Below are 21,949 nucleotides of genomic sequence, written 5' to 3'. Positions count from 1 at the left end.
CACCTGCACCTACTTTTTGCCCTCTTTAATCTCTCGTCCGTTTCTGTACCACTTCACCATTGCTTTCTCTTTGGAGAGCTGGCAGCTGAAGACTGCATCATCAAATTCAGTGACTGTCTGGTCCTGCAAGTGCTCAATGAAATCTGCAGGTGCCTCCGTGATAATAAGCTCTGCAGCCGACTTGTCTTGGCCAGCAGTAACAACGTACTCCCCTTCATCTATAAACCCACAGTTTTTAATGATAAGCGAATGCTTGTATTTATCCACTTTGTACAAAATGCGGCGGTCAAAGGTGACTTCTTCGCCATTCTTTGTCCACTGGAGGGTTACGTTGAGGCGGTTAACCTTACACCAGAACGTGACAGACTTCTTCTCCATGGTTTCGATGTCTTGAAGAGGCTCAATAATTCTGAGGTCTTCCTCTGTTTAAGAGGGAGGTGGTTTGAAAAGTGTTGTTAATTTACATCCTCATCCAAACAAGAGTGAAAGCCTATGCCACTTAGAATAAGAAAACACCAGGGCTTTTTTTCTCCCAGCCAGAACTGAGTTCCAGCACCTCTCTCTCGCTCTTTTTTAAAAATAATTTTTATTTGATTTTACAGATATAGAATTATAACAATACCAATTACATATCCCTAGTTAGAATTTTCTCTCAATCTCTGGACTTCCCACCATCCCTTCCATGGGTCTTATTGTTATTCTTTTCACCTGCATATTATTTCATAGTCCATATTTTATCTCTCCATTTTATCCGTAGTATTTGCTACTTTACAAGTGTTATTGCAATCCTGCTAATGTTTTCATCTGACAGTGGTCTCCTAAATAAATTATATTCCCTCCCCCCCAATCTTTATTGAAGTTTTGGTCTTCTTGGTTCCTGAGCTTTCTGGCCAGTTTTGCCATTTTGGCATTGCCCAACAGCTTAGTTTGCCATTCCTCTCTGGAATGGCACACCTCTCAAGTGGGCACCATTGCTATTATAAGAGAACAATGGAGGAATTAATGGAAACTCTTTTTCTAGAATAATAGCCGTGGGAAAACACTTACCAAGCACAGTCAAAGTAGCAGAGCTCTTTACTTGTTCTCCTCTCTTGTTTGCCAGGACTATGTTGTAGGTTGCTTGGTCATTCAAATGGGCGTCTCTAATTCTTAGAGTGTAAACTAAATCCTTATGGACCATGATGTATTTGGCGCTGTCGAATATTGCTTCTTCATCTTTGTACCACTTCGCCTTGGCACCTTCTGTATTAACCTCACAGTTAAAGACAAGCTCTTCTCCCTCTCTTACTTGTTGGTCCTTCAGTGGGATGACAATCCTGAGTTTTTCTGCAATTTGAATTTGCATATTATTATTATGTGAATTACATCCTCACAAAGGAAATAAAAGCATGCCCACAAATGTATGAGAAAACCCCATAAAGCTTACGGATCACAGATAAGCGGGCTGTTGCTTTGGCTGCACCGACCATGACGGCATAACTTCCTTCGTCATCCAGGACAGACTCTTTAATGACCAGGACTCTCTTTTTGCCGTCGGAAATTATGTCATACTTATCATTGGCTTCAAGAACAGTATCATCCCTTATCCACTGTACGTCAAAGGCTTCTTTGGATACTGAGCAGACAAATTCTGCTTTTTCTCCTTCAAGTACTTCAACGTTCTGTGGCCTGGTTATAAATTCTGCTGCAAGTTCTGAAAAAGACGTTGGGCATATTGTTTTTAGTTTTTGATATGGGAATAAGTAGATCTCCCCCCCATCTAATTGATAACCGAAAATATTTTCAGTCAGCAAAAGATGTCTCAGACTGACTTGACATGGCCGTGTCCTAGCATAGATGACACAATCGTGTATATTCGGTCAATGAGAAGTGGGTCAAAAACCCTACTCAGCTGCACACATGTAACTAGGGCTGGGTGATATGTGGTTTTCAACATTGTGATGTATCACCAGCTAAATACCCCAATCTGCTGATATATCGCAATGTCTGAAATAAGGAGGGAGGAGTAAATAAGAGGAAGAAGAAGCTGAAATGCATCGCCCAGCCCTACAACTGAGCAAGCTCCCATTCTGCTCTAGCTCACGCTGGAGGGGTTTGATATGGGGTGAGCTTCCTTAAACTGCTCAGCTGAGGCACACATGCACACACAAACACACAGAAGGGAGGAAAGAAGGGAGGAAGGAAGTAAAGAGTGCCTGTTCATTCAACTCAAGGAGACCTAGAAGCACCGGCTGACTTTCTGGTTTTTCCAGTACAGTCGGGGCTTTCGCAGTCAATCAGAAACCATGCTTTGGTTTCCAAACGTTTTGGATATTGAACGGACTTCCAGAACGGATTCCATTTGACTTCCAAGGTATGACTGTATTGTGAATTTTTGCATAGCGCGCGCACACACACACACACACACACACACACACAAGTTGTGATATAGTGCTGGGTCATTTATTTTGAAATGGTTATCACGATGTGGTCTAGAAACCGGCTTGGGCCCAGCCCTACATGTCACCTGGCAACACCTGTGAAAAATTCCAAAGTAGTTTTCTTACCATGAACTTTCAGCTTGCCAGTTGTCTGACTGCTAGGAAGCTTGCAGCTGTATGCTCCTGCATCGTCAAGATTAGCATTGTGGATGACCAAAATTCTCTTCCGGCCATCAGCAATCTGTTCATATCTACCACCATCGGGCAACTCCTCATCGCCTTTGAACCAGGTAACTTCTGCATCGGGCTTGGAAACTTCACAAATCAGTTTGACAGTGTCTGTTTCACTTGCTTCCACATTGGGAAGTTTTTTGGTAAAGACAGCTTCCTCTTCTGTAAAAGAAAAGAAGAAGAAGAACAATAGTTGTATTTGATCATAATAGCGATCAAGCCATTGCTCTTTCACGTAAATACAACAAACTTGATTTTAGCTTTACCTATCACTGTCAGCATGCCAGAGGTTCTGGCTCCTTTTGCTTCACATGCGTATTCTGCTTCATCATCAAGCAGACATTTGTTGATAACAAGTATTCTCTGGGCGCCTTTAGCAATGATGTCAAACTTCTTGCCTTTTCTGATTTCAACACCATCCCTAAACCACCGTGCCTATATTTAAAATAGTGATAAAAAGTTGAACAGAATGCAAAAAAGAGATATCAACTGAAGCAGTAACTGAGAAATCGAAATATATAATTACTGATTGTATTAGATTAAAGCATGCCTGGATGATATTTTACGCTAAATCATAAACCAATATTCCACAGTGAATATAGATACGCTCCCTATGAACATGTCAAATGGTGCACATTTCATTGCAATTATTTTTCAGCTAAACCCAGAAATCAGCTGTAAGCATGAGAGTATTGGGTCCATTGGTCATTCCAATTCGGCCGTTTGGAAGTTGCACATGTGGAGATGGATTAGAAAATTGATGATAGTGTCAATCACCTATTGGGAAGGGCATAGTATTTGGCTCTAAGTAAAATATGTAGGCAAAATCTACATTCAGATAGGTGTATTTTATTTTCATTGGCAGTACTGGTTTTTCTTATTAAGGTTCTGGAAATCTGCTTATCCCCTTTTAGGAGTGCAGCGGCTTTGTGGGATGAACAGCACCTCCCCCCCCCACCTGCCGACAATGCAGGACTGGGTGTGGCAGGCTGGTATGGAGGGTTGGCCCCCCTGGAACAATCAGGCTATGAGAATCCTTAAGGACCCATGCCTCAGATCCATATTTCCACGTCATAGCAGCACTAAGAAAGCTGCTCAGGTGCCAATCTGATCCTTGAAGAGCGAAGAAGGAGGGCCAATGGGTGGGAAGGGTGCTCAGAGGCTTTGAGGGCACCCAGGTGGCGCTGTGGGTTAAACCACAAAGTCTAGGGCTTGCTGATCAGAAGGTCGGCGGTTCGAATCCCTGCAATGGGGTGAGCTCCCGTTGCTCGGTCCCAGCTCCTGCCCACCTAGCAGTTCGAAAGCACATCAAAGTGCAAGTAGATAAATAGGGACCGCTCCAGTGGGAAGGTAAACGCCGTTTCCGTGCGCTGCTCTGGTTCACCAGAAGCAGCTTTGTCATGCTGGCCACATGACCCGGAAGCTGTCTGCGGACAAACGCCGGCTCCCTTGGCCTATAGAGCGAGATGAGCGCTGCAACCCCGGAGTCGGACACGACTGGACCTGATGGTCAGGGGCCCCTTTACCTTTACCTTTACCTAAGGAAGTCTTTAGGGGTGAAAAAAATGAAGCGGCTCAGGCACCACACTGGCAACTGGAGATCTATAGTAAGGAGCTAGTGAAGCTGGGACTGAATGAGGCAGACAACCTAGATCATCTTTTGGTTTGAGCTATTAGTAGACACAATTTCCACCTTCTAAATGCTTTGCGCTGCCCTAGTGACTAGAAAAATAGAAAATGTTTCCTGGTGGCTGCTGTGAGATTCTGTGCAAAAGCTGTTGAAAAGGGCAAATATTAAGAGACACAAACATTACAGACCTGAACATTTGGTCGGGAAATTTCACATTCAAACCGAGCAACTTCTTTTTCTTTAACTTCAATATCCGTAAGGGGCTTTGTGAACTCAACATGAGGTGCTACAAGGGAAAAAAAATTATTTCCAGTTTGAAAACAATCTCTCTTTTTTTCTTATCTGTGAATCTCAGTCCATGGTAATGGCCTTAGTTATAATAATTTATTCTAATAGATAAAGTAGAGGTTCCCACTTTTGTGGATGAAAGAAAAAGCCCAACCCACTTAAGTCAAAGGTCTGCTTGTTTTACAGCACCATCAGATTGACCCACCTATATATCTGCAACATGCCTACCTTTGGAATCATGAAACAAGTATCTATGTATTTATAAGCAAATTATGAGTAAAACTTACGTTCAACATTCAAGAAACAAGACGTCTTGAAATCTTTAGAATCACATGTGTACGTTTTAGCATCGTCCAGTGTGCAGCCGTGAATGATAAGTTTTCTGACTCTGCCATCAGCAATTATATCATATTTCTTTGTCTTGTGGATTTCTTGGCCATTCTTGAACCATTTCACTGGCGCATTTTCTCTGGATACTTCACACTCCAGAACTGCAGTAGCTTCCTCCTCTACGGTCTGGTCCTCAAGAGGCTTAGTAAACTCAACAGGTGGTTCTGTAAATGGATATATGATGTATGAAAATAATGTGAAAACTGCTGCAAGGATATAATAGGAAACCCAGAGGGGGAGGGAACGGGGGAAGTCTAAAGATTTATGGCAATGGTTAGAATCAAGAGTTTTTTCTTTTTTGTGTGTATTTTTCTTTTTCTTTTTATATTTTTCTTTTTTGTTCTGTTATGATGTTATTTATTTTCTTTTGTTATTAATGGAAAATGATTTTTTTAAAAAACAGGTGGTTCTGAAGACAGGGAGGGGAAAAAAAACCCCACAAATCATGTTGGTGCTACATGCATCCTTTTTTTGCTCCCAAGAGATTGAAAAGCTAGCTATCATTTTGCTCTTTTTAAAAGTCTGAGTTATGGCCAGAATTGTTTTCAGCATTTTATGTGTAAAAAGTACTGCAGAAAAGGATCGGCCCAATCATGCACTCTGCCTAACACGGATCAGTAGCCTCTAGCATACTGCTAATGGAATAAATTTTTACTTTAGGAAGCCTACCTTTTACAAAAAGATTTGCTTGAGTTCTGAAATCCTTTGCAGTCAGTTTGACTTCTCCAGCATCTGTTAGTTTCACATCTCTTAGAACAAGGGTGTGAACTCTACCTTCAGCACGGGGCACGATCTTAAAAGAAGAAGAAGAAGAAGCAATGTTCAGGAGAATAGATTTGGTAAGCAAACATGTTTCAACCTTATATCAAACATTTGTGTTGGCATATGTCTGTCTATATAGGCTGGTAAACAAAGACTCCCAGTTATACACCCATGCATTGGGGCCTCTTTGATTTCTTGTTTCAATTTCAGCTCTTCGTGCTGCATCAGCCGCCAAGCCCCAAAGGCCTCTAGAGTTTTGTGAGAGTTGGCAGACTGAATCCACCAGCTGATTGGTGGAACTGTAAACTTCTTCAAAGGGTTGGTATAATCCAAATCAATCTAAAAGGGGAACTACATGTATAAGAAGCTTTTCATCATAGCTCCCCCGTCCAGCTGGGAAGAACTGAGGAGAGACCTGGTTCTGCATGGATTATAGTCCCTTACTGGACTGGGGTAGGAGTGCCCTAAACACTATTGTTTGTGTTAGCATAGGCCCATTTAAACTAATGTACATGGGTTAATCAGAAGCAAAACATAAAATCTTGCCAATTATTAATATGAAAGTTGAAATATTTAAGATGCATCTAATAATGCGTAACCATTAAAAAACTTTTCATGGGAACAGTAAGTATTAATCTATCCATTTAGCTAAATCTCGCTATGCTAGTTTAAATTTAATGTTTTGATTAGGCTGAATTGGCTATGGTAATTCCAAACTGGTACTAACTGGGCCTCATTTTAGCAGGTATAGTTCTGTTTTCCTTTGCAAATTTTCTCTGCATAAGCCTATTATTAACAGACACTCTGATGACTTAAACAGAGGATCTAAAAAAAGCAAGCACCAAATAATATTTCACTGAATGCAACTTCTGCATGTTATTACTTATACTACTATATGGCTTGATGCTAAAACATTTTAAATATTGAATGAACCGCATTCCGGGCTGTTCACATCTCAGCGTTAACAGCACACTTGATGAAGGGTTAAAAATAGCTGGTGAGAAATGCTCGGCGAGCAAATCTACCGAGAAAGTTATCTGGAAGCCTGCTCAAATGCCTGAAATGGAATTTCAATCTCCTTAATCCCCTTATATGCAGAACTGGATGCCAGCTCTACATTCACAGAAGGAAAAGAATAAGGAGATGCAAACAACCATAAACTTCACCACAAGTATCAAAATATTACATATCTCTTTATGTTAGCCCTGATACAAAACCTCCCCAACCCCTTTCACCTGTCACTTTGGAAGTTTTATCTTCCACCATGTGGAAGGAACTGATTTTTCTGAATGATATTTTAGAATAGTGCAATCCTACGGATCTCTACTCAGAAGCAAGCCACATTGGGCTCAGTGGGGCTTACTTCCAGGTAAGTATGTATAGGATTGCACTGTCAGTCTCACAAAAGGGAGGGGTAGGAGAGAAGGAGGGAAAGAAATAGGGCTGGACACGGAAAAAGGGGAGAAGAGAAAAAAGGTATTCTGTACCTTGTCATTGGGCTCCAATTTCTGTCCTTTCAAGAACCAGTCCACTACAATTCCCTCATAGGAGAGTTCACATTCAAAGTTTGCCGTTTCACCAGCTGTTACAGTTACATCCTTCAGAGGCCTCAGTAGGCCAATTACACGTGCTTGACGGAACAAAGAAGACATCTTCAGATTAGCCACCTGCACCTTTTGCTAACTGCCATAGTGCCTTTCCCCAAGAGAGAGGGAGTATGATGTACGGAGGCTATTTAAATTCCCTGGCTAGATCTGGGCCCTTGGGGTTTTCAGGGGGAGGGCTGGTCACTGGAGATTCCCTATTTGCGGAGCCTGCTCCTTTTAAATGAAAAGATCAGCAAGAAAGCTACGTTGCATCTGTCTCCTTTGCCAAGCCCTGCATGTCTCTTGCTAGATAAGGCATGCGCCTTCCAAAATAGCAAGGCCTACAATTGGACAGAGAGACAAGTGGTCACCAACTGTGTAGGGTGTTCCTGTCCATCAAGCTACTGGCACTTTCCACAAATGTCAGCATGGTGTTACCTCTCAGATCTTATGCCCCAAATGCCAAGCACAGCAGAGAGTCTGTTTGTAATATTTTAGATTTTGTAACAACTCATTATGCTACCTTGCCAATCATCCTGGAATAAGGAGGGGCGATTCCAGTGCTCTAAGAACCTGTTATTATAAACTAATTGAAAATATTTATATAATGTAGTAACCTATCCCACGATCTAAAAAGAAACAAACTAACTGAATTAGAAGTATCAGAATTAACTTATAAAAAGCTTTTATTAAGAAAGAATAAGTGATACAACTATATCAAATAACTACTCCCCAACTTAAGCTCACCCGACTGTCTCCTTCTCATTTACTGTTCCGTTAACAAAATATCACATGCCCCACTCTGACTCCCAACTTGTTTCAGTTTAGCTCAGTTACTGGTGTAAAAGACACGTGATCTTGATACACTTAGAAGACACTTACGTTTTACTCGAAGATTGGCAGTTGATTTGGCATTGGCTGCTTGGAAGTCTACGCTACCGGCCTGGTCCAAGCGCACGTTGTAGAGTGTAAGACAGTGCCTTTTGCCTTCCTCCTTAATTTCACAGTCCTTTCAAGAGCAAACAAATGCAAAGGTTTGTACAACACTCATTTCTAATAGATTTCACTTCCTTTTATCAGGTCCATATTTCTGGTATTTGGATATTCAAAATGGTAGCAACCTTTCATTCCCCTTTGGGACAAAACATTGCACTGGCTGCAGCTGTTTTACAACCATGTTCTCAACATCCTGCCTCGGAGTACAAATACCAGAACAATACATTCTCTGGCATGTACATTGACCATACTTGGACCCCATTGTTCTGTATCTAATGGCTGTGTGAGCGGAAGGGAGCTTGTGCAACCAATATTTTCCCTCCCCAATGCAGCCCACTGTGCCTCCTGTAAAGCCTCTTTGGAGGGTCAGAGGCCCTCCTGAACAGTGTTGGCTGTGTTGCAGCCAGCTGCTGAAGAGCTAAGGTTGGTCTGGGCAATGTGTGCAACCCTTCCATCTGCACACACAACCAATGGCTACGGTATGACCTACTGAACTTTTGCAAAACTTTGACCACAGGCCTTCAACCACACATTGTCCAGATCAATGAGATGTTAATGTGCTAAACATGGACATTGAATTTCTGAATTATTTGCATGGGAACATTAACAAAAAAAAACCCTATATATGGCTACAATGCAGTTATTAAATTCCAGTACAATTGCAAGTAACATATTTTTTATCAAATATTATTTACATATTACTTACAATTGCTTTTCATTACAAAAGCAATCTTCACATTTCTAATGTTACTTCCTCTGAATTATATATTTTCTATTGTGTGAATATGAAACACGGATAAACTACATTCTATATATTTTGCTTAACTCTGCATGGTTTACAATTCCAGCCATTTAAATTGCGTCAATATACAATTATTTTCTCTGTACCCCCCCTACAGTACTTTCTCAGATCTTCCAAAGATTTTCCAAAGTTTTATGCTCTTCCATTTGCATATTTTAGGCAATATAAGCCTCATTTAGAAGTGTGGAAATGTTTAAAAGGATCGCTTACAGGTGTCTGTGTCAAAGGCTCCCCTTTCAATTTCCAGTTAGCATGAATATCTTCCTCAGAGATTTCTGTATCAAAACGTGCAGTCTCTGTCTCAAATATTTCCACGCTATATAAGGGACGTACAATCTTAATATCACGATCTGTGAAGGAAAAAAACACCATACACCAATATTATTAGCTTTCATGACAATGTTGATGAGCAGGGTTCTACAACAGAAGGATCAAGAAGATTTTATTGATGTGTTTATTAGGAAGATTTATATCCTGTCTTTCGAATGAATGATCCTCAGGGCGGCTTAAAATAGAATATAATAATACACCAGTAAGGGTGGACTTGCCTTCAATGTTCAGCTTGGCAGAAGTCTGATCAGTGCCGCAATCACAGGTATATTGACCGATGTCTTTCTTCAAGGCTTTCTTGAGGATGAGTATTCTCTTTTTGCCATCAGCCTTGATGATAACATTCTTAGACGGAGTTAGTTCTTGTCCGTCCTTAAACCATTTTACGGGAGCATTTGCTTTGCTAATTTCACATTGCAAAATCACTTCATCTTTCTCCACAGCAGTGTAATCTTGAAGCTTCCCAGTAAAATAAGGATCCCCCTCTGCAAGTCAAGGCGAATATGTGACATTCTAAGATTATTCATATGTTCAAAATTGAACCAACTTATGCAAAACAGTTCTCCTTTCAGGTAAGAGTGCTTTTTAAGGATTTTTGATGTAGGGCAAAGTTTTCTAAAAGCAAATTTTAAAGCAACTTTAATAGAGTAAATTATTGTTATTAGGTAAAAGTAGCTGATTCTGCTTTTCATTTTTTTCCCCTTTACACGGACCCGAAAGAAACCTGTTTCTGTGGTACACCACAAACTGGTTTATATTTATTTATTTAGTTATTATTTTGGTTATTTAAAAGAGATTTATACCCCTCCTTCCCGAGATTTGGATCCACAAGGCGGCTTACAACAACTTCAAAACAAAGTTAGACAATACGACATCCAAAAATTTGTACAAGGGATGACGTTTCCCAAAATACAAGACTAAAACAAAAATAAAATGGCAGCACAAAAACTTACAGAAGAGCCATAGTAAAGACACTGAACGCTATTACTGATAATTAAAAAACAGGAAAATAGGACAGTTTCAAAGTAATGCCTGAATGACAATAACAAGCATGGGTGTTTGGGGAAAGGTCCCAACAGATAAAAACATAGGAAACTGCCTTTCACCCAGGCAACCCATAGGCTCCATCTAACTCAGTACTAATGTCTACAATGGTTGGTTGTAGCTCTGCAGGGTTTCAGACAGGAGTCTTTTCCAATGCTACCTGGAGAAGCAAGGGATTGAATCTGGGAGCTTTTGTGTGCAAGGCACGTGCTCTGCCACCGAAATAGTCTTAACTGATGAGTAGACTTGTATGTGAAAAAGATGTTCTTTTAGATATGCTGGTCCCAGACCACTTAGGCCTTTATAGGTCAGGACTAGTACTTTGTATTGTGTTCCCGGAAAGAAACAGGCAGCCAATGGATGCAATGTTTTAGAAAAGGGTGCAAATTCAAAGCAACAACTACAATGAAGGAATGAACCGAAGGACAAATCAATAACAAAAGGATTGCTAATAAGGTAGCATGGCAATATGACAGAGCAGATCACCTAGTGGCAGTCAATCGTCAGAAGCTTTCTGAAAGAGGACAGATGGCCCCCAAAAGAGGAGCTCATATGAACCTCTTCTTGAAAGCATGTTCAAAAGTATGAGGTCTGCTGCCAAGGAAGCCCTAATGTGGAGGCAAATCTAGCTGTTCCATAAGAAGCTGGAATGGGATCTCCCCGTAAGATTTAAAGAACTGCTCTGAGGAAGGGAAAGCCCATGTGAATAAAGCTCCTAAGCACACGGTTATGCTTCTAGAAGATGTTCTACCTGAGAAGAGCCATAACGTAAATCAAACTCAGACCACACATACCAAGGACAGTAAGTTTAGCTTCACACGATTTGCCCATAGCTTCCACTTTTATCTGAGACGTGTCATCAATATTGAGATCTTTGAAGGTGAGCGTATGGAATTTGCCATCGTCCTTCATTGAAACCACCTTGGTGGTATGGAGCCGTTGGTCATTCTTATACCAGATAACAGGGATATTGTCATGGGAAAGCTCAACAGTAAATTCTGCAGTCTCGCGCTCCTTTGCAGTTACATCCTTGAGAGGGGTAATGAATTGAAGGCGAATGCCTAAACCACAAAAGCATCTCGTTAAAGTTAAACTGTGACGAATCAAATGACACAAATATGAAAACCAAACAGCGCCGGGAGAACCAGAGCTACAAACAAACCTTCAATGATCAGCTTTGCACTTGTCCGTTTGTCTTCGGCCTCAAACATGTATTTAGCCTCATCCTCAAAAGCCACGCTCTTAATGGCAAGTGCATGCTTTGTGCCTTCTGTTATGATTTCAAATTTCTCATCCCCTTCAAGCTCTTGGGTTCCTTTCAACCAACGGAAAGTCTTCGGTTCCCTTGATACCTCACATTCAAACTTTGCAGCGTCCTTCTCAAAGACTTTAATGTCACTGAGCGGAGTTATGAAGATGAGAGGCAGTTCTGAAACCAAACCAGGTTATTAAGAGCGTTAGACATGTGTTTGTTTGTTTTTCTATAAACTGCCCCAGCAATGGATTTTGTTGATGTTGTTGCTGGGCAATAAGAAAACCCTGCAAGATGGGTTGGGAGTTGATGCCTTCTGGAGCCTACCTTTCACTTTCAGATTTGCAGCGCTTTTAGCATTTGCAGCTTGGAAGGACACTTCTCCTGTCATATCCAGTTTGCAGTTGTAAAGAATCAGAACATGTTTCTTGCCATCTTCAATCATTTCACAATCCTGATTTTTTTTTTAATGAGGGTGGAAAAAACAAACAAACAGATTTGTCCTAATCACTCATGTGTTCTCTAAAACTTTCTAAGAATTGTTTTTGTGTGCTTCTCTTAAAAACAACAACACTTGTGTTGTGGTTTGGGTTTTTTTTAAACAGACTTACAGGTGAAGCTGTTAAAGTTTCTCCCTTTAACTTCCAAATGGCATGAACATCAGGCTCAGAGATTTCGACCTCAAATCGTGCTGTTTCGCCAACAAATACTTCCACTCCATAAAGAGGACGCTCTATTTTTATCATACGAGCTGAAAGCAAATATGTATATATCTCAGATTTCCTGCCTTGACCAGTAAGGTGTACAATGTTTCGAAGAGTTTCTACTGAAAGAGGACAATCACTTACCCTCAATCTTAACTTCAGAATTTGTCTTGTCAGTTCCACAGTTACATTCATAATTTCCCTTATCAGCATCGGTTGCTTTTTTAATTTTTAATATGCGGCGCTTGCCGTCAGTCTTGATGGAAATTCTCTTGGAAGCTACAAGTTCCTCACCATCTTTATACCATTTCACCGGCACATCTTTGCTAAGCTCACACTCCAGAATGATATCATCTTTCTCAACAGCGGTATAATCTTGCAATTTCACAACGAAATATGGATCGGCCTCTACAAGATATGGGTCAGGTATGAAGTGTTGTTGTATTTTTTTTTGAAGAGGTTAGTAATCAGAGTGAATTAGTACATGAAAAACATAAATGCTAAAAGACATAAAGATAAATACATACAGATCCAACCAGTAACAAAATGTGACAACATAAATTACCTAAAACCTTCAGGTTTGCCTTAGTGTGCAATGCCTTCACTTCAGCCTTGATTTCGGAGATGTCATCAAGCGTCACTTCTCTGATTTCTAATTTGTGTTTCTTCCCTTCTACAGAAATGAGAACTGTTCTGCTATTGTGGATTTTCTTATCATTTTTGTACCAGGTTACTGGCATATCTTCATGAGAAAGTTCAAAATCAAAGTGGGCTGTTTCTCCTTCCTTCACTGTCTGATCTTTGAGCGGGGAGATAAATTTCAGCCGGACGCCTGAAATAGAGGGAAAGACAATTAATGCCATCTGGTCATAACCAGTGGTAGTTTCAGATGACTAATTCTTGTTGTGACTTTTACAGTGTAATACTTGACAGTAAAGAACTTGCCTTCTACAAACAATTTTGCAGTGCTTTTCTTCCCTTCGACTACAGCAGTGTACTCTCCTTCATCATCAAACTGAGAATCATTGATGACCAGAATGTGTTTTGTTCCATCTGCAATTATGTCAAATTTTTCTCCAACTTTGATTATATCAGTGCCTTTAGTCCATATCACATTGGCTTCCCTGGTGAGCACACATTCAAATCTCGCCTGCCGTTTCTCCGGTACAGTCACATCTTTCAAAGGCACAGCAAAGTCCAGCTCGATTTCTGCAAATAAAGAGAATATTGAATTGAATATTTCCCCCCACATACTACTACAGTGGCAGAAACGACAGGCTAATTGAAGACACATTTTTAGTGAAACACTTTACCTTTCACTGTCAAAATTGCTGAAGTCACTGCATTCAATGCCTGGTAGAGAACCTCTCCAGCCTGGTCTAGTTTGACTTTGTGTAAGGTTAAGAAGCGTTTTCCTCCTTCGGCTCTGATCTCACAAGTCTGGAGGGAAAAGATGAAAAAGTTCACGGTAACAAAAGAAAATTCTAATCAAAGCATGTTGTGTTGATTTAAAAACAACAGTTCGTAAAGTCCTCAGAATGTGATGGTGAAGTCCTCTATGTAATTTAAATGACCCAGGGCCAAGATATTCCCATCGTCTTCCATCTTCCTCTGAACTAAACAAAACTTGGGGCTGTCCATAGGACTCAGTAATAATCACCCTAAAATTCCTCGCATATGCGATAACAAAAGTCTCCTTAGGATTGCAAGTAAAAATGTGACAGTGAGGTATACAGTGAGCTAGCTTCATAATTAAAATGTGCCTTTTTGAAAGCCACACTAACACATAGCTGCCAAGTTCTCCCCCTTTTTAAGGGAAATTTCCTTATGCTGAATAGGCTTCCTCGCGAGAAAAGGGAAAACTTGGCAGCTATGCACTAACATTAAGCCCAAATGATTCTAAATCCTTCTTTTTGGTATTCTGCAGAGCCACAATTGACCAACATAATTATACTATATTTACATTCATGAGGTCTTAAATACAGATTCTTACAGGTGAGGGTCTGAGTGTTTCTCCTTTCAGTTTCCATTCACCCGGGATATCGTCTTCAGAAATCTCACAGTCAAAGTTTGCTGTTTCTTTTTCATAAATAGTAACATCTTCAATGGGCTTAAGCAGGTCAACTTCACGTTCTGGCATTTAGAAATGAACAAATTTATAACATATATGCAATCAATAAAGTACTTCAACAGTCTTGCAGGCTTTCATCTTTTTTCTTACTTCCACCCCATCTTTAGTCTTACTGTATTAAATAACCCCCCCCCCTGGCAAATGTATTGCATCAAAATGTATTGCATCAAAACTTACCACCCAGTGTCAGTTTAGCTGGGTATCTCTTCCCTTCAACTTCCACGGCATATTCTCCGAGATCTTCTGGCGTGCAGTTCTTAATTTTGAGGAAGAGATGAGGTCCATCTTTTACAATTTCTGTTTTGTCATTGGGTTCAAGAGGAATCTCCTCTTCACCTTTGTACCATTTAATATTTGGTGTATCCTTCACAACATCACAAGCAAAGGTAGCAGTACCCTTTGGTTTCACATGCTGGTCTCTAATAGGCTTCACTAGCCAGTCTTTTATCACTTCTGTATAACAAATGACAAAAAAATAATAACCATTAGAATTAGCATAATGCATGTAGAGATGAATAGCAAGGGTCCTTTGCGCTATGAGAGAGAGAGAGAGAGAGAGAGAGAGAGAGAGAGAGAGAGAGAGAGAAAGGTTGCCCACCTCTCCTTTCTAATTGTATTAAAGGGATAGCCAAAGTGCCATGAAAGCATGGATAACACAGAATAAAATGCCTTGGCATTGCCACATTTGTTGTATGTTTTTTTAATTAATAACATAAGCGTTGCAGTGTATCTGCTTTGAAAATATATTTTAAATTGAAAAATAAGAATTTATTTTTATTTTTATTTTGCTTACTTGGGAACGCTTATATATATATATATATATATATATATATATATATATATACAGTGGTACCTCGGTTTATGAACACAATTGGTTCCGGAAGTCTGTTCATAAACTGAAGCGTTCATAAACTGAAGCGAACTTTCCCATTGAAAGTAATGGAAAGTGGATTAATCCGTTCCAGACGGGTCCACGGAGTACTTAAACTGAAGCGTTCATAAACTGAAACATGGGTGTAATTGGTTCCGGAAGTCTGTTCATAAACTGAAGCGTTCATAAACTGAAGCGAACTTTCCCATTGAAAGTAATGGAAAGTGAATTAATCCATTCCAGATGGGTCCGCGGCGTTCATAAACCGAAAATTCATAAACCGAGGTGTTCATAAACCGAGGTTCCTCTGTATATATATATAAACCCAAACATATTTTTGATGGCCTCATTTTGCTCAGAACTGCTGGACTTTGATGTTATTGCTAAATATTTCCCCCCCCCCCCCCGCCCTCAAATAAGATTATCCCAAGTGAGTCATGGATGACCACAGATCTTCAGTCTTGTGAAGGCCATTTTATAAACTTTGCACAGATTGATACTGTAGATTTCCACCTGAAGCTGTTGGGAGTACAGCAATGTGTGATATTGTGACTGAATCGTTTTCTAACTGGCAATTAAATGCTGAGTTCCAGTTCTAGTGAAACCAGCTCTTCACTAAAGACCTTCAGATGATTTCAGCACAAATTACACAATCAGCTTAAGTGAAAACCAATCTTCTTAAATAGATCAGTGAAGATAGAGCAAGGTAAAGAAGGACTAGCATATAAGAGCAAAAATAACGCACCAGGCTTAATATTACACTATAGAATTCCTTCATATCCCAATTTTATCCCAAGCACACACTATACACTGTTTTGAAATTTAACTTACCAACCACTTTCACAGTTGACTGACAGACGAGGTCAGTATTCTCAACAGTCACAGTGTATACACCTCCATCAGTGTCATCGGCATCCATGATTGTAACGGCGCGCTGCATGCCAATAATACCCAGAGCAAATTTTCCAGATTTGTCTTTGATGATTTTCCCATCTTTTCTCCAGACCACATCTCTCTCTTTGTTCAGCTCACAACTTAGATAAAAGGGTTGCCCTTTGATGACAGTAAGTTCCTCCTCCAGAGTCTTCACGAAGCGCACTGGTAATTCTAGGGAAGAGGAAAAATATTATTTGCATCTTTTCCCCGTTCCCACAAACCAGTGGTTCCCAACTGGGGGTCCGCGGACTCCAAGGGGGTCACAGAATCACAGAATTATAGCATTGGAAGGGACCACAAAGGTCTTCTAATTCAACTATGCAGGGACTTGATCCACAACCCTGAGATTAAGAGTCTCATGCTCTACTGATTGAGCAATCCACACTTGGCATAACCCACATGGTCCATGGCACCATTAACATAACAAAAACTACCATAGAGATATTTCTGCCCCCCCCCCAAAAAAGCAGGGGGTTCGTATCTTGGTTTTTGAAAAACAGGAAGTCCACAGTACTTAGCTAAATGGGAACCATTGCCATAAACTACAGTATATAAATTTAAGCTTTCACATTAGAATGATCACCCTAACTTCAGAGATCCACATGTGCTCATATAGACATGCTTATCTCTTGATTTCATTCATTATAGGGGTGTGACATGCATGCATAAAGCAATATTCTTCTCAGCCAGGAGGTTCTGTGCATGCATCAGAGTACCTATGCCCAGAATAAATTGTCGAATTAGGGGCATGTATGTATAATTTGATGCTTTTGAATTATGGTGCTGGAGGAGACTCTTGAGAGTCCCATGGACTGCTAGAAGATCAAACCTATCAATTCTTAAGGAAATCAGCCCTGAGTGCTCCCTGGAAGGACAGATCGTGAAGCTGAGGCTCCAATACTTTGGCCACCTCATGAGAAGAGAAGACTCCCTGGAAAAGACCCTGATGTTGGGAAAGATGGAGGGCACAAGGAGAAGGGGACGACAGAGGACGAGATGGTTGGACAGTGTTCTCAAAGCTACGAACATGAGTTTGACCAAACTACGGGAGGCAGTGCAAGACAGGAGTGCCTGGCGTGCTATGGTCCATGGGGTCACGAAGAGTCGGACACGACTAAACGACTAAACAACAACAAATGTATAATTTAATTTATGAAGGAAGACCCCATGCCTTGCTATCACTAAAACTAAGCTTATGTAATGAAGTAAGCACACACTCCTTAGCTACTTCTGTTGTCTCCCCTGTGTTAAAATATTGATTGTAAGACACTTGGGACCAGGGACCTGTTCCATTGTGCTTTGTAAAATATTGTGCTATGGATGGCATTAATTAACAAAGTATCAACACTAATGCAAATAAAATGTAACTTTGGGGCATAAATAACCTGTACATAAGCAACTCAAGCCCAATTGGAGATGCCATAAAGTACCTTCAACAACAAGTTTCGCTGTAGAGGTCTTTTCTTTATTTCCCAGTTTCAGTACACAAGTGTATTCCCCAGCGTCTGAAAGCTGGACATCAATAATGTGGAGCTTTCTGTCTTTCCCATCAGAGAGGAACCTGTGCTTAGGACTCTCGCGGATGTTGCTGCCATCTTTCATCCAAGAGGTAATGGCAGTGGAGGGAGAGATGAGGCACTCAAAGATGGCGGAAGAGCCTATCGACTCTGCTTCTGTCAGCACTATATCTTTAATTTCTGTAACAAACTTGAGCGGCACAGCTTTCAGCTGGTATGTGAAAGGAGGCTCATCCGGAGGTTTCTCGCCACCACTTCCTGGTCTTAATTTCCTCCTCTCGGCATCTGCTGGCGAAGGTGTCTTTTTGGCTACAAGTAATATATTTAAAAGGGATATTGGTATGAATCTCACAGTTAAAGTCAGCAGAGGTATGATGAGAGATGACAAGTCTTAGACACAGCAGGAAAACCATGCAGTTCTTTCTGTTTAAGTGGCAATTTGTTTACCCCTAGAACTTTTAAATCTATTCTATATACAAGCCAGTCAGTTCTGTGCTTTTGACATTCCAATCCCATTCTAGCATGACCAAGATACAAAATGCAAGGCATGGCTGTGGCATGTAGAAGCCCATCTTGCGCCTTTGTGGTTCCTACAGACAAAGTATTGTTCTGACCAAAGAGCAAAACACTTCATACCTCCTTTCTTTAATTTGATTGCAATATTTGTCCACCCACCCACCCCCACTCCTGTCTACTTATTGTAGTCTAGGAATATTACAAAACAACAACAAAAAACAGATTATTCTAGATTTTTATGTGATCCTGTTAATTTAGGCATGCTAAAGTCAATCTTGTTTTAAGTACCATTTGGTTACAGGAAAACATGGGGTGGCGTTCAGCTACCTTTTTCTCTGCATAGACCTAGTAAAATTAATGGGCATGACTAAATTAGGTCTACAGTCAAACTTCAGTTCCCAAACACCTCCGTTTTGGAATGTTTCAGCTCCTGAACGCCGAAAACCCGGAAGTAACTGTTCTGCTTTTCGGAATCCGAGCATGGTATGCGGCTTCTGTTTTGAGTTTCCGTATTGTATTTAGGCTTCTGCTTTCAGTTTTCAGTTGCCGAACGTTTTGGTAGTTGAATGGTCTTCTGGAACGGATTACGTTCAACAACCGAGGTTTGACTGTATTAATTTCAATAGGTCTCTACTTTGAGTAAAATTTAGCTTACTACCACCTAGGTTCTCTGAAAGAAGAGACACCACTCATTGTAAAAATGTTGACTACAAAGGGTGTGTGAGTGTCTTTGCCATTCATTTATCAAATGGCTCACAGGTTTATACTAGATAGTCAGCTATTTGGTAGTTCATAGCATAAATACTGGGACTGTTGATCACAGTTACTATATATTTAAAGAGGCTGGGGGGGGCAATTTTCCATTTTATAATCTCTCTTACCTTTAATAGGAAGTTTAGCCTTTCCAGCTTCCTCCTTTGGTGTAGTTTTAGGCTCTGACATAAAACAGCAACAGCAGTATTAGATAATGAAGTCCAGTTTAATCTTATCTATCATCTACTTACCTACCTATCATCTATCATTTCCTCAAAGTGTTGCTTCTTTTTGCATTCATTTTACTTCTGCGAAGTTGTGCATATTCAAATGAATGAATGAATGAATGGTTTAATTCAGCCTCATTTCCCTCCCTCGTGGTAATAGTCTTGTCATCCTCTTGGACCCTCAAGCCCTCCTGCTAAGTGTAGCCATTTCCCCATCTGCTATCATTGAGTCCTGGGTAAAAGGTGTGTGGCAGAGACTGTGTAGGGGTTATACATGTACATGTTATATAGGACAGCGTCCATTCAAGGTTTGGGCCCCAGATGTTGTTGCACTACAACTACCCTCACCATCGATTAAGGAGGCTGGGAATGGTGGGAGTTGTAGTCCAACCACATCTGAAGACTCGAGGTTGAAGAACACTGATGGCACAACAAGATGTGGCCCCTAAAGGTTCTTTAGTGAGTTGTGTATTGTAAACATTTTTGTTAGTAAGAACATTTGAACTCTCTCATGATTGTTGTGCTCATGCTTACTCATAAAAAAGTTCATAGAATCGTGATACAACCCTGCTCTTGAATATATTACAGAATAGTAATACAGCCCCGCCCTTGAATGGGTATATTACTGAAGTAATAGTCATACCTGCTTTCTTTCCAACCACTGGCGTTGTTAAAGGAGCTGCTTCGGGTTTGGGCTCTGCGGGGGGCTTAGGAGATTTTAGGGCTGTAGAAAAAGTTCATATATATTTACTGAGGTTGCAATCCTCAACACACGTATACTAGGAAAGCCTCACTGAGTTAAGTGGACTTACTTCTGCACAACGATGATTAACATTATACAATGCACATTTTAAAAAATCCTTTTAGTCTGCAATCCTACACATATTTACCTGGGAGTAAGTCCCATTGAAGGCAGTGGGGCCTTACTTCTGAATAGACATACATAGGCTTGCATTACTAGTACTTCTTAGAATCATGAAATAGATTTTCACTGGCCTTAGCTTGTCACAGAAATAGACAGTGGTATTAGTTGGGATGAATCTTTAACAAGCAAACTTGTTGGAATGAATCTTTAACAAGCAAAACATAAGCAGAACACTACAGAATTCTCAAATGTGATTGCATAATTTACAAATGCTAAAATGTAAGCCCACAGTCTGATAAAACAAGGAGCTGCACCAGCACATAAGGGTATAGGGTGGGATTCAAAGAAGCTCATGTTTATATTGGTGCTCCTTCGATTTTATACTAACATCAGAGTTAACTAGACTGAAGGGAAATGGTCTATAATCAGTGGTTTAAAAATGTCCTACCCGTAGCAGGCTTCGGTTCAGGAATTGTGGCTGGTTTAGGCTCTGGAACTTTGAACAAAAAAATAATAACAAGTAGGTCAATCAATTTTTTTAAAACAGAACATTGCAAAACCAACAAAATGCATAAAAATAGTTGGAGAGACACACAGCACAGTTAACAGAAGCCTTAAAGACATTCATATACTGCTACAGGGGAACAGAACCGGCTTGGACCATATAAAGACAAATAAGAGGACATTTAATGAAGAAGAAGAAATGATTAGGTACAGCATGAAGAATTAGGGAACAGCTGGAAGAGCACAAAGATGGCATTTATAGCTGGCTTGTTTTAAAGATTAGTGCAGCTCACAGACCTGATTCAACATCAAATGCCGTTTTAGTTGTATAAGCGATTATAAGAGCACTACATGTTTGTACCTTTTGCTGGTTCAGGCACAGGTTTTTCTTTTTCTTCCCTTTTCTTGAAAGCTGGGATCTCAGTTTTCTTCTTTTCAACCTCCGGCACTTTAAAAAGAATATTTGTTTTATGCGGAAGCTGAATTCATATATTTTGACTTCCCTGATGCATTAATCGAGTTTACCCTGAACCATTTGGCTGGTGTGATTTATTTGAAACAAACAAGAAATAAGTTCAAAGCCTGTCAAATCACTACATGTGGCAAAGGTGGACACAATAGCGATAATGAGGAAGACAGATTGAAAATATCATTGATAGAATATAAGTCAGATGTAGCTTTCTACAAGACTTCTTGCAGACAAAGTGAAGACCGAAAAGACAGAGTGTGTCGAAGGGATGGGAGAGGGAAAGTTGTTACATTACAGATTGTGTCCCCAAATTTCTGAATATTCCAAATGGTTGGGATTTTTCTTTCCATGCTGGGGAACTATTCAAAATTCAGATGGTTTACTGTTTCAGATTCAGAAAGTATTTGTGAATATGGGGATCTAAGAAGGGTCTCCTACTGGTTTAACATCATAGCAATCTGATTTTCGTTGTACCTTCAGGCTTCTTAATCTTTTCAAGAGGTTTGGGTGGAGCTTTTGGTTCCTTCTCTGGCTTAGGTTCTTCCTCTGGTTTCTTAACTGCTCTTGTGACTTTAAAAGAAAAACAATTTTCTTTCAAGAACAGTGTGATAAAGTGACAATGAACTTTATTAATAAATGACATAGGCCAACAAATAGGCTTGGTTTTACACCTGGAGAATAGTGACCTCTTATTTCTCAAGGCTGATAAACTGATCACCACTTAA

General features: G+C 40.2%; 1 protein-coding gene across 50 annotated transcripts in view; it reads right to left on the bottom strand.

Annotated features, from left to right (window-relative positions):
• Positions 1–21,949, bottom strand: part of TTN (titin) — a 307,843-nt gene that overhangs the window by 108,210 nt on the left and 177,684 nt on the right. For all 50 annotated transcript variants that reach the window (XM_035133990.2, XM_035134229.2, XM_035134116.2 and 47 more), the window contains 29 exons: positions 21,699–21,794; positions 21,117–21,203; positions 20,700–20,747; positions 20,030–20,110; positions 19,288–19,341; positions 17,804–18,199; positions 16,269–16,544; positions 14,744–15,019; positions 14,429–14,568; positions 13,749–13,875; positions 13,381–13,644; positions 13,001–13,267; positions 12,580–12,843; positions 12,343–12,482; positions 12,059–12,185; positions 11,642–11,908; positions 11,274–11,540; positions 9,654–9,920; positions 9,316–9,455; positions 8,190–8,316; positions 7,209–7,351; positions 5,629–5,752; positions 4,857–5,123; positions 4,470–4,567; positions 2,918–3,086; positions 2,547–2,813; positions 1,427–1,693; positions 1,048–1,326; positions 14–422 (listed from right to left, as the gene is read on the bottom strand). In XM_035133990.2, coding sequence (XP_034989881.2) covers positions 14–422; positions 1,048–1,326; positions 1,427–1,693; positions 2,547–2,813; positions 2,918–3,086; positions 4,470–4,567; positions 4,857–5,123; positions 5,629–5,752; positions 7,209–7,351; positions 8,190–8,316; positions 9,316–9,455; positions 9,654–9,920; positions 11,274–11,540; positions 11,642–11,908; positions 12,059–12,185; positions 12,343–12,482; positions 12,580–12,843; positions 13,001–13,267; positions 13,381–13,644; positions 13,749–13,875; positions 14,429–14,568; positions 14,744–15,019; positions 16,269–16,544; positions 17,804–18,199; positions 19,288–19,341; positions 20,030–20,110; positions 20,700–20,747; positions 21,117–21,203; positions 21,699–21,794 — 5,734 coding nt within the window. The remainder of the gene's footprint in view (positions 1–13; positions 423–1,047; positions 1,327–1,426; positions 1,694–2,546; positions 2,814–2,917; positions 3,087–4,469; positions 4,568–4,856; positions 5,124–5,628; positions 5,753–7,208; positions 7,352–8,189; positions 8,317–9,315; positions 9,456–9,653; positions 9,921–11,273; positions 11,541–11,641; positions 11,909–12,058; positions 12,186–12,342; positions 12,483–12,579; positions 12,844–13,000; positions 13,268–13,380; positions 13,645–13,748; positions 13,876–14,428; positions 14,569–14,743; positions 15,020–16,268; positions 16,545–17,803; positions 18,200–19,287; positions 19,342–20,029; positions 20,111–20,699; positions 20,748–21,116; positions 21,204–21,698; positions 21,795–21,949) is intronic.

The sequence above is a fragment of the Zootoca vivipara genome, chromosome 1 (assembly GCF_963506605.1).
Source record: "Zootoca vivipara chromosome 1, rZooViv1.1, whole genome shotgun sequence".
In the NCBI taxonomy this organism is placed as follows: domain Eukaryota; kingdom Metazoa; phylum Chordata; class Lepidosauria; order Squamata; family Lacertidae; genus Zootoca; species Zootoca vivipara.
Note: the sequence above shows the minus strand (reverse complement) of the source record. Positions and strands in the feature narration are given on the sequence as shown.